General features: G+C 37.1%; 1 protein-coding gene across 1 annotated transcript in view; it reads right to left on the reverse strand.

Annotated features, from left to right (window-relative positions):
• Nucleotides 1–1023: 1023 nt before the first annotated feature.
• LOC104627344 (uncharacterized oxidoreductase ZK1290.5-like) overlaps nucleotides 1024–11746 on the reverse strand; it is a gene marked incomplete at its 5' end in the record, with an annotated part of 30207 nt that continues 19484 nt past the window's right edge. Inside the window, 4 exons of the mRNA XM_010295529.1 lie at nucleotides 1024–1119; nucleotides 3352–3411; nucleotides 3948–4130; nucleotides 9268–9359. Coding sequence (XP_010293831.1) covers nucleotides 1024–1119; nucleotides 3352–3411; nucleotides 3948–4130; nucleotides 9268–9359 — 431 coding nt within the window. The remainder of the gene's footprint in view (nucleotides 1120–3351; nucleotides 3412–3947; nucleotides 4131–9267; nucleotides 9360–11746) is intronic.

Consider the following 11746-nt stretch of genomic DNA (forward strand, 5'->3'; position numbering starts at 1 on the left):
GTTTTCCATACCTTTCTAGACACAGGAACTCCTAAAATATCAAACCAATGTGACTAGAAGTTGAATACTTGGCTGATAAAAGATTCTGCAGATATATTTCTCAAGAGATCTGTAACCTACATGTATCTAGAGCTACATTTCTCTCTTTCTACATATACATATTTTATAAGAAAATCTGAGGAACAGTATAGTCTCTTAATGAGATTTCCTGGACAAATCTAAAATGAAAGCAAAACTAATTATCACTAAAAGCTACACAAAACTCACCAGAATTTCTAGGAAGAGAAAAAGATCCGCAGTAACAAAGATGCCTCTGGCTCTTCGACCTTGCTGCTTAGCATTCTTAGCCATGCAGATAGATTACTTGTACATAGACTTCTCTGGAAAGATTTCTACTTTGTTATACCTACAGGCTTGTAAATAGAACTCTCTGGATCAATGCCATTATTATGCAATAGTATGCATACAACTTTTTTTGGTGATGCTCCGATATTGCTTATTACAGTGAGATTATATTTTTGATGGAGATTTGCCGTATATTGTATATTATAAATACTGTAATAATAATGGTATTAACATTTTTTTCCATACAGCTTTTTCTTCTTCTTACATTGTATCCCTCTAACAAAGGGAAAATTGAAAAAATAATAGAAAAATTATTTTGTATTTAACACTTGTGTTGTACACTAGGTAGGTAGCATTTTTTCTTGTATTTTTAAAGAAGGGGTATCTCCTTATGCTCTTTGAATAAATGGCCTCATGCAGGGTCAATGGTATAAACAGGAGGCTTTGCATGGGCTTCAATGAACTAAGGATCAGGGTTTGAGATGGAAATGCAAGATCTCTGTACAGAAGTGCTACCCTCAAAAATATCTTTTGTCTGTTATCAATGTTAAGGATTTCAAATCAGTTATTAATAACAGACATTAATCTTACTATTATATTCTTATTGTAAGCTTCCCTGAATTTAAATTACATGGTGTGACTCACTGATTGCTGAAAGGAAAAAGCTCAAACCTTCATTCACTCAATATGGCTTGGGTCCCACGAAACATGTCTCCCATCATGCATTCCATTCAGAATTTCAACATCGTCTTCTGCTATTGTAAAATCAAACACCTATGGGAATGCATATATAGTTAATATCATGAACACAGAGAGAATCAAGAGTGTTTCTGTTATTTAAACTGACCAAGATTCATTTAAATGTGAGGCAGAATTTTTCCATATTTTTCCTTCTGGAAATTCTTCTATTTTGTCATAGACAAATACTCCATTAAACTGACAGGCTCCACTGGGTCCTTTGCTCCTTTGTGACTCATTTTTATTTGTAGACTCTGTTAAGACGGTTTTGTACCACTCTGGTCTCAGGCAAGGGTCCAAGATAATGGTAGTATCAAAACTGGTTTTGACAGCACTCTATATGGTCACTGCCAGAGGTATATGAATACCCTGACTGCAATCCCTCTGGAAACCTGAGCTCAGTATTTCACTTATATCCCAGTGTTCCCTTTAGAGTGTTATAGTTCTTTTCCTCAGGATTTTAGCCAAAGAGAATTATTAGAAAGTATAAGGACATTCACAAAGCTAGCAAACCAAAGGCTATGTCTATCTTTTCTATGCGTACTTAGACAAAAGACTCACGGATCAGCTAGTACAGAAACAGACACTGTGCTATAGTGCCTCAGTACTAACTCAAACTTGAAAGCAACCACCTGTCTTCATGCATAGGTTCTTACAGCCACCGACTTCTCCTGTGGTGAGACCTGCAACATGAATGACTGTGTCAGTGTTTTCTTAGCAGGTGTCTTATTCAGACATTATCACTTCGGAACTGAAGTTGCTTTAAGTTGGTCTGTTGTCTTTGTCAGAGCCCCTCCATACTCAATAAAAAGATCACGTGGAGCCTGAACTGCTGCCAAAAGAGCTCCTCCCATCCTGCATTATCCAGTGATCACTCTCTGCTGGAATGACCCTTGTAGTCAAACCTCAGTGCTCATGCTTTTTAAACCTAAACGAGGGAACAGTCACAGAACCAGAAATACTGTATCTTATATTAAATACTAAGGGCTTAATGAGGTCCATGCTTTCACCTACTTGACTAGAAGTGGTAGAGACTCAGGCCAACACACTGGCATGGGGAAAAGGAAAAAAAAAGAAAGGGAGATGTGATAAACAACATCTGGTAACAGTGCCAGTTCTCCCCTCCTCCTCTCCACCCTAAGCATTTTAAGTTTTACTGAAATGCATTCCCTCCATTGTGCAAAGTGAATTGGTGGAGCCATACAGTAAACCCTGTAAAAAACCCAAAATTAATCTGGATCTAAAATATCATTGGGAAAAATAAAATAAAATCAAGTAAAAATAATATGGAAGGATTTTTAACCTGGTTTTGTTCTCTGATCTGGTTCACAATACAGTACCACAAACAGCTACGCTTGTACCACAGAAGGCAGCATGCATGTCAGAATAGATAGTCAAGGCAGGAGCTATATAAACAGACATAGCCACCAGGAGAAATCCTTATTACACATACATTGATTTACATCTCCACACACACAGAGTGATTTAACTACCAGACAGAAGTTTCCTATCTTCTTGTAAAGTTTCTTCCTGATTTGCCAAACAGTTCATACCCCTATGATATTTTTGGAAGTAACAATAAGGTAGTTGTGGTTTCCTCTCCCCCAAAGAAAGCACACTTTCAGAGTAGAGAAATGGAGAGAAAAATGAAGTAATGAATTAAAAAACATTTGGTATGAAAAGGAAATTTAAAAAAGGCTGGGGGGAATCATGCTGCCAATCCTCATTCATTCCTCACTTATCTTTGTCCCTTCATGCTGGGACCTTCTCTGCAAGTTGAGTAGAAGGAAGAAGGTAGGGGAAGAGTCAGCTCTGGCAGGAACATGATTTGATTTCCTTAGAAGGTCTGTATCTGGGATATCCCCAAGAGAGTCTTACAGCTTTCATACAGTGTTAGGCACAGCATACAAACTCCTTCCATTTGACTTACGTTCCTCTCACAAAGAGGACCTAACCATAACCAGATTAGGATGTTCTACAATCAGCCAAGTAATAAATACAAATATTAATTAAAAAAAATCAACTGTGAAAGGTCTTTCTATGGATGTATTTTTTATACATAGTAATTATTAGCTCTCCAGTTGATTTCTGATGTTTGTGAATTATGGTTTTCTACTATATTGTAGTAATTTTATAGTACTATAATCTGCCAGTTTTAACTGAGTTGCCCCAATATAAAACTTGTATAGGAAAATGGGCGAGCAAACCAAAGCGTTAAAAACAGTAACTCAGATGTTAGTCAGACTTGAGTGCATAACCAAATCTTACCTTGCAGTTTTCCTGTATCCTTTCTGCTTTTGTGGACTTTGGAATAGTGACAATCCCATTCTGAAAAACATAATGCTTCTCATCATTAAAATGTACATAGTTTCAAAGAAAATAATCTTTTCAAAACATGTGAAGATATTCCTCATGTCTTCTGAGGTTTTAATTTCATTTTTCAGAGGATACTGACATTTCTGGATGCTATTTTTAATTGCAGTTACATACACTGCATTAAATTCCAACACAGATTATGTGGTTGATGTCAACTTAATACACTATTTCACTGCTTAGTACTTCGTGTTGAGTGACAGAAATGGAACAGTGCCCCATACTGCTTGTAACATTTAGTTTGGAAACATCTCTTTTATTGGTGGTTCTTTTAATTCTCTACAATCAGATTATTTGCATATTGAAAAGACCGCCATGCTTTGTGTACTACATTCCAAATTTCCAGTACAGCACAGTTAGTTCATGTGATGCTAATATACTGAAGGCAAAAACACTTTCTGTATAAATTCTGGTTTGATGCATAAAACCCAAAGTATTTGCATTTTTTTTCCTGAGAGAGGAGACATGCTTTTATTACCACCTTCCATTACCTGTATACTCCAGCGTATGCAAATCTGTGCTGGAGTTCTGCCATATTTCTTTGCCAGCTGAATGATAGTAGGATGAGTGAGTGCTTCACCTTTGGCTAAAGGACAGTAGCCTTCAAAAACAATATCTCTGCTCCTACAATAATTGACCAGCTCCTGAGGCCTTTGGAAAGGGTGGTACTCAACCTTAGATAAACAGAAACAAACTTTTAGTAAAAACCTTGAGAGTATATTTAGTAGAAGCCATCATTGATAAATGAAAATATTTTTTCTCTCCTTTTAAAAATACAACATGAGTGAAATCACTGCTTCTGGGAGATAGATGTAAGTTACCAGTTTTAGCAGACATGTGAAGGACATTAATCCACAAGCATTTTGCCATTAATTGGCACAGTAGTTTACTACGTATTTTATGCTGCCCCCAGAAGTAAGGTGCACAGAGTAGCTGTCTGCCCTACCTGCAGTCGGACTTGCACTCTTGTTCTGCTCTGTGTTTGAGATATGCAAATGCATACTGGAAATCATTATCAGGTCATTTTTACTGGTGATCTGAGACTATCTTCTCTTCCCCAAATCTACTTCCCTTCCTGTCTCTTTACTAATGATCTTTGAGTTGCCCAGGCAAGGGGAGGGGGCTGGGCAGGGACTGGGTTTGCAAGAGACCAACCAGAACAATTTGCTTAGGATGAGGGTCTGACCTCGGAAGCAAAGCCTCTTGGCATGGATTTCATCTGGAAAATCCCGTATTCTGTGTGTGATGTCACCAACAGCTTATGCAGGGAAGCAGTCGCACTGTGGAATGAAGTGTGAAGGACAGACCCTTTGTAGGAAGGAAGATAACAAATGGCCAAGAACCAGTTAAAAGAGGAAAAGTAACAAGCTACAAAGATGTAGTTGTTGGAAGTAAAAGGAAACAGAGGTTACTGGAAAGTAAGGATCTCAGAAGAGCCACATATTCTGGCATGTAGCAAAAGCCAAAAGAGAACCTCTGTAATATTCCTAATGTTATTCAAATACGTATTTCACAGTTTATACATTGTAAGAAGCATACCTTCGTCTGCATTCAGATGAAAACGGGTAGTGTTATTTACAAAATACATAAACATGTCATGTATTTTTGTGATTGGCCATCACCATTGTTCCAGTGATCTAACTCTTGCATATTTTGAAGAAAATTGCTCTTCTGAACAATTACCTCAACACATGGAATCTGGAAAATTTCTTCTGCCACAGAAAGGACAAATGAACATTTCCTGTTTCTCATCTTTAGTACATGTTGTCTTTTCAGAAAACAATAGTTGGGAACAATAGGCTGGCAGTCATTCAATATGCTCTAAGAAAAAACTGTGCCCCTCGAAGGCTGGGCTGAGTCAGCCTAAAGCTGCTGTGATCTAAATTACTAGGTGGACTCGGGAACATGGTTCAAGCAGCAGACACATCCATGTCTTCAACCTTTGATGTTTCTTGACCTTTGAGTAGCCTTTGTATTTCATGTTTGTATGTGTAAGACCAGTGTTTAGGTCATACAGTTACTCACTTGTTTGCACCTGAGCTGACCAGAAAATATTCTCATTGTTTTTACGCAAAACTATGAGAGAAAAAAGGAAGAGCAAGCAGGGTGTATTACTTGATTATTACAATAGTAATAAGCAATTTTAGTAGATGTTCTTTACACTAAGTGTAACAAATAACCTAGAAAATATTAAATAAAGAATTATGTATTTAGGATCAAATGCTGAAAAATCCGTGGTACCCCAATGGCATCAGGTGACTTATTCAGCATTTATTACTAACATAACTGCAAGCAGAATTTACCTGCTGGTCTAACAAGATTTCTAGGCAGCACATTTCCAGGTTACACCACAAATATTTAAAGCAAGACAGCATGCTGAGATGTAACCTGCCTGCTTCACAAGCAGAATACACAGCAACAACTACTTCTCACCTGAGAAGATTGTACTTTCTGCCTTTCACTGAATCAGGAGACTCCCCAATTTTGTGAATTGATTTTTAGCACATGCAGTTATCTGTTGGTAGCAGCAAGTATTTTTCTTCTTAAATATATTGCTAAAATAATCAAATGCATAAAATAATTCTGAATTTATTTTTCTTGTGAAAACTTTCTGGAAGGTTCTAGCAGCATTTGAATGCAAGGGAATAGCATCCTGAGCTAGAAGAGGCATAGGGTGAGTGGCCAGCATGTACTTCCCCTCAAAATAATAATTCCTACTTCCTGGCTTGTCCCACCCTTGCTATTTCAGTCACCAAACTTTTCTCAGGCAAGGGCTGTCCGTCATATGGTGGTAGAGGAAGATCTTGATTTTTTCTGGCACTCTAGCCTGAATGATTTGTGTGTAAAAACTGCCGTTTGTCTAATAAAAGAGTTCACAGTTCACATTACAGAACTCTTCACCACTGCTACTTGGTCAGCCACAGGGGAAATCTAAGTGCGTGCTGTGTTTAAAAGCAGTCATAGCCCAATGGGGAAAGGTTGAGCCTAATAACAATCTTGTCACACGGACCTAGAAAGTCATACCTCGGATGACAGTATGCAAAAGCCTTGCTCTTTCCACCCTGCTGTGGGTTCTTTTCAGCTGGTAAAGCCTCCCTGTGTCTGGACTTCAGTCAGTTTCTCAAGGGGAATGCACAGTCTTACAATTATTTCTCTTTATAAAACTGAAATATAAGCCTAGAAATGTTTTGTCTATAGAGGAACAGTTCAGGTGAGTTTATGTACAAAGGGGTTATTTCCTAATAACTCAAAACACTAAAATACATTTCTACCTTGTACAAATTTACATAATAGAGCTCAATATTAATGACAACATTAACATTACTAAATTTCTCTGAGGTCATTACACTAATTTGCACTTCTATAAAAGTAGAAATAACAGTGAGGATACATGGAATTCAGAGAGGAACAGTTTATATTTGGTTTCAGTGTATCACTTTATCAAATGAAACATACATATTCATTAAATTCTTAGAAAATGTAATTTTTTTCCCCTAATGAGTGACAGGCATAAGAGCCTTCAAAGACACTCCAAAGACTTCCTCGAGCATAAATCCAAACTTATTACTGCCAAGTCAATTACAAACTCTGGAATACAAACCTGTAACTTCTCGGTTGTAGGTTTCATTCTACATGATGCTAGAATAAAATATTTATCATCACTTCACACAGTGTTTAACAGTATTTTTAATAGTAGATTGTAATTTTAAAAGGTGCTTGCTTACTACCAAATATGTTAACAATACTATATTCTTGAAAAGACAGGCCTTTCCTACTTCTTTAAAAGCCATGATGATAGTGTTTTTTTCCGGGAACCAAGAACAGAGGCAGTACTTACAACTTGATTTGTAAAATAGAAGCATTGATTACTACCCCATTTGCACACACTATAAAAGTCTAATAAAGAACATCCTTTCTCCTGCTTTCCTATATACTCCACAGAAGAAATACATTTAAATTTTAACATCATAAGAACTGTTGGAATTGTAAGAACACCCTAAATTCTTTATGCAAATTTAACATAGCTAAGAGGGAAGTGATTTTCCTTCACTTGTTTCTTAAATATCTAGACTTTGTATACAGTTATTATTCACAATTGTTTTGTATATGGAAATGTTTTGTATATGTATATTATGCATATGTAAATGGAAGTATAGCACTTCCATTCCCAATTTAAATTTAGGAATTCATTAGTTATTTTATAATGCTTAAGTAGTCTCACCGTCAGACTCAGCAACTCTCCAACACTAAGCAAGAAACAGAATAAAGATGCTTTTGAGGATAACCTGAACTATGACTTGTAAGATTCCTGTAACTCTAAAAATCGTAAATTAATGCTATAACGAAACTGTTCAAAGTAGAGCAGTTTGCAGTGGCATGGATATTTCCTTGTTGTTTTTTTTGGTTTTAATTTGGAACAATGCTGTGCATCACCTTTAAGAAATGGCTATGTGAATACAGCAGGGGCACCCTCCCATCTCCCAGTATCACTACCATCTCAGCTTTCTGTCTCCTCTTTTTCAGCCACGGAAAAAGAGATGCCATCAAATAGTATGAAGAAACAACTTTTCTCCATTAACACTACTGACACAGTAAGATTGGTAACATTTTGACACTGAGGGCAAGAGGAAATTTGAAAACAAATACAAGGTCACATTTTTTTCCTTGCAGTGATTTAGTAGGACGCTGAAAGGCTATTCTCATTTAATAGACAGCAACAACTTATGCTAAACTCCAGTAAGACTTTGAAGATGCATATTTCTGAAAAGCAGTCAATTGAACCTTGGCAAACTCACCGATTCTTAAACAGTCATAAACCTGCCCATCTTAAGACATATTTCAATGGTTTATTTTGAATAATTGAATTTAAGTATTTTATATCGTTTTACATTAATTTAACATCACTCATAATTGTCCTTTAGTAACCTTTAGTTTAGAGGACAGCAAAAATCAGAGATGTTAGGTTCAGCCAGTCACGTTCTGAGCAACCTTTTTGTGGCTGTTTATGACATTAAAGCACAAACAGCTGCCAGAAATCCTCACCACCTGTACTAAGGGGAAAAGCACACGCCTGCACTTCATGCATTCCAGTTCCCAGTTCTGCGTTAGCATAAGCACACTTTCACTGGCAGGAGGCGGTAGGAATGGGAGCACGAACTTCCAGCACAGCTGTGGGCAGAAAACTGCAACAAGGGAATAGTTCTCAGTGCCCTGGAAGTCTGCCAGTATGTAGGTGGCCATTTTTTATCTGCCTAGGGCAGCAAAAAAATTTTGCCAGGGCCCTTGCAGCACCTTCCTAAAGAAGTTCACTGAATTTAATGTGATCTTGAAATATGAATATGAAATAAGGGAGAAGCAAGGGAAACAGCACCCTTGCATGGGTATGTAATCACTTGAGGCTTTCAGTGTTGCTTAGAGGAATTATAAATAGTATTTGAACACAGCCCCTCCAAAACCTTGTTCACTCTGGAGATGCTAAATGTTCAGTGCTCCCTGAATTTTATTTCTAAACTGTTTTATCATCAAAAACTGACACATGGACCATTTGTGCCTTAAAACCAGCCAAAAACAAGTAGCCTGGGAGAAACTGGGGAAAAGAAAGGAGGAAGGACTTCCCCGCTCTCCCCTCACTTCAGGTCACCTTCCTGAATGGTTTTCAATACGTATATAGAAATGAAAGAGAAGAAACTGTATGACTAAGGCGAGTGTGGGTGTAGTCTTTCAGGCATAGGGGTGGAGAGGAGATTATTAAACAAAAAACCCAAAGCAAAACCCCAAACCCAGATATTTTAAATATATTCATCCACTCACCTGATTAACATGTGGAGTAATCACACAGTCCTCCTTTAGTTGCTCAAGATGACTGATAAGAAAGTTGCTTACACCAATTGATCTACACAAACCTGATGAGAAACAGAACAAGAAAAAGCTTGGGGACAATTCTAACTATTTAGGAGGATGACTTGAAAAATATCACTTTCAAGAGACAAAATGCTTGTACACATCATTTCTGTATAACAAAATACTGCAAAGAAACACAGAAAACCAGCACCAAAATCTAGTTTGACGGTATTATCTGAAAGCAGGGTTCTGTCAGTCACACTAGGAAATCATTTTATAATCTAAACACACTGGAAACTCCCCAGTGTATAAAAACTCCAGGCTAAATTCTGGGAAAGGCTAATGTAGTATAAGCAAAGAACAATTGGACTCCACCAGAATGAAAAGAAGGAAATGGTGTTCTGAGCAGCTTGCCAAAACTAAAGAAAAGTGGAACATTTGCAGAAGACTAATAAGGTGAGCGCAATACAACACAAGGACATGCAGCCCAAATGAACTATGTAACACTGCTTATGTTTCTATTCAATCATTACGAGATGTTATGTAAAACTCAGTATAAAAACTTTAATTCAGCGAGTAGTATCGAACAAGAACAAAGAAGCTTTAGCTAGATTTCTCAACTCCTGTTGACATGCAAATACAGTTAAATGGCACATAGGTGATATGAAGGTTTTGTTGTTTTTTTTTAAATAAGCCTTAAAGTGTGCATGCATGTGCATGCATAAATTAAGTGCTGACAGTCCTGTAATCAGCTGTCCTCCTTCAAACCTCAGATACGATAAAGCACAACTCCCAGTACTGGCCTGCCACCACCCCTCAGCCCTGACTCATCTTTGGTTGGTCCTTACCCTGTGCTAAACACAGTTAACAGGGAAACGAACCGTGGTCAGGCCAGTAGTGGTCTCCTTAGGCTGTGGATTCTGTGGACTAGGAGTCAGACTCACTTCTTCAGCATGTGAACTTCGTCTTGATTGACTTGATCTGCATTTCAATCAGTAACTCTACAGATGGAAAGCCTGTCTCAAGGTGTGTGAACACAGAAGTCCGATCACTGTTGCTGTTAGTCCAGTATTTGTGCTGGCCAATATAGTGTATATGCATGTGCTTATCTATATACATACATACAAATCTCTATAGCAAAGAATCAAAGGAATTAAGCCAAAAGTTATACTGTTATTTTTTCCCACAGAAAAAGAAGTCATTGGACAATTTCAGCTATTTGATGTCAAAGGAATGATTTCTGGACTAAAATTGCCCTCGTTTAGAATCGCCAGTTTCTTGAGGTCAGCAGGGAACTATGTGGAGCTGCCTTAACTTGAATCTGGAATACAGATACATAGAAACAACTTATTAATGCAACTGAGAGATGTGAACTTAAAAAGAAGAATTTCACTTGAAGCGAAAGCTAATGAAAATGTTTGAGAAAAATGTACTAACCAAGTGCTTATTCCTAAAATGCATATGTTTTATGTCTAAAAAGAATAACTCACAAGTGGACTATAAATTGGCATATAAAAATACGAGCTATAAGATTACAAAGTATCTTGAATTTTCAGGTTCGGTTTACATGGACAAAACAAAGATTAAATTTTTCTAGTCTTCTATGAAATTCTGTAAGTGACGTTACCGTTTATTTCTAATTGTTACAAACAGATTGTTAAAGCCCTGAAAAAAAAAATAAATCAGGTTTGCATTAGAAAAGCCACTAACCATATAAATGTAGGCAATTTGACTACTATGCTGCTTTCATATATTTTAGCAGCACAAGCAGGTAAGATGGACAGCAGCAAAAACTGCACATATACTATCAATTTTTATGTGGTTTCTTTTGTAGAATACAAAGAAAAGGAAAAATACATTAGCAGCTAAAATGCTAGACAGCTTTCCCTTACAGAAACGAACATTGCTCAAGATGTATAACATAATTAGGTTATAACCCGCACTGTAGTGATTTGCATAGTTTGTATGTAATCTGCCAGAAGGAGCAAAACCTGACCTTTTGTCTTCTACTGACAAAAAGCCCCAGAGTGTCAACACTAATAAATCACTATGCCAAAGTAGTCAGAAAAACACTTGCAGTTTTAACACAATGGTGAACGAAAATATTATACTCTATTGTTGAAAGCTAAGGAGTTACAAAAAACATGCTGTTACTGCCCTTGAAGAATAAAGCTTTTATTGCAGTCCAAAATAAAACAAAACTCAATCACAGACATGAAAGATGAAAGGTCTTATTAAACTTGTCCATTTGCACAGAAAGCTTCCATTCTGCCTCCCCCAGTATACTTTTAAGATATTTTGCTTCTAGCATACTTCTGGTAGGAGACTTTGAATTCTATTCCATAGTCTCATTGCATTCATGAGAAGTTTTTAGTCAGATTTGCCATCAGGAAATTTCAGGTCAGTTATGTTTTGAGTCACTCCTACCAAAATCAATATTACGGCATTC

Source organism: Phaethon lepturus, unplaced genomic scaffold, assembly GCF_000687285.1.
Source record: "Phaethon lepturus isolate BGI_N335 unplaced genomic scaffold, ASM68728v1 scaffold50989, whole genome shotgun sequence".
Taxonomy (NCBI): domain Eukaryota; kingdom Metazoa; phylum Chordata; class Aves; order Phaethontiformes; family Phaethontidae; genus Phaethon; species Phaethon lepturus.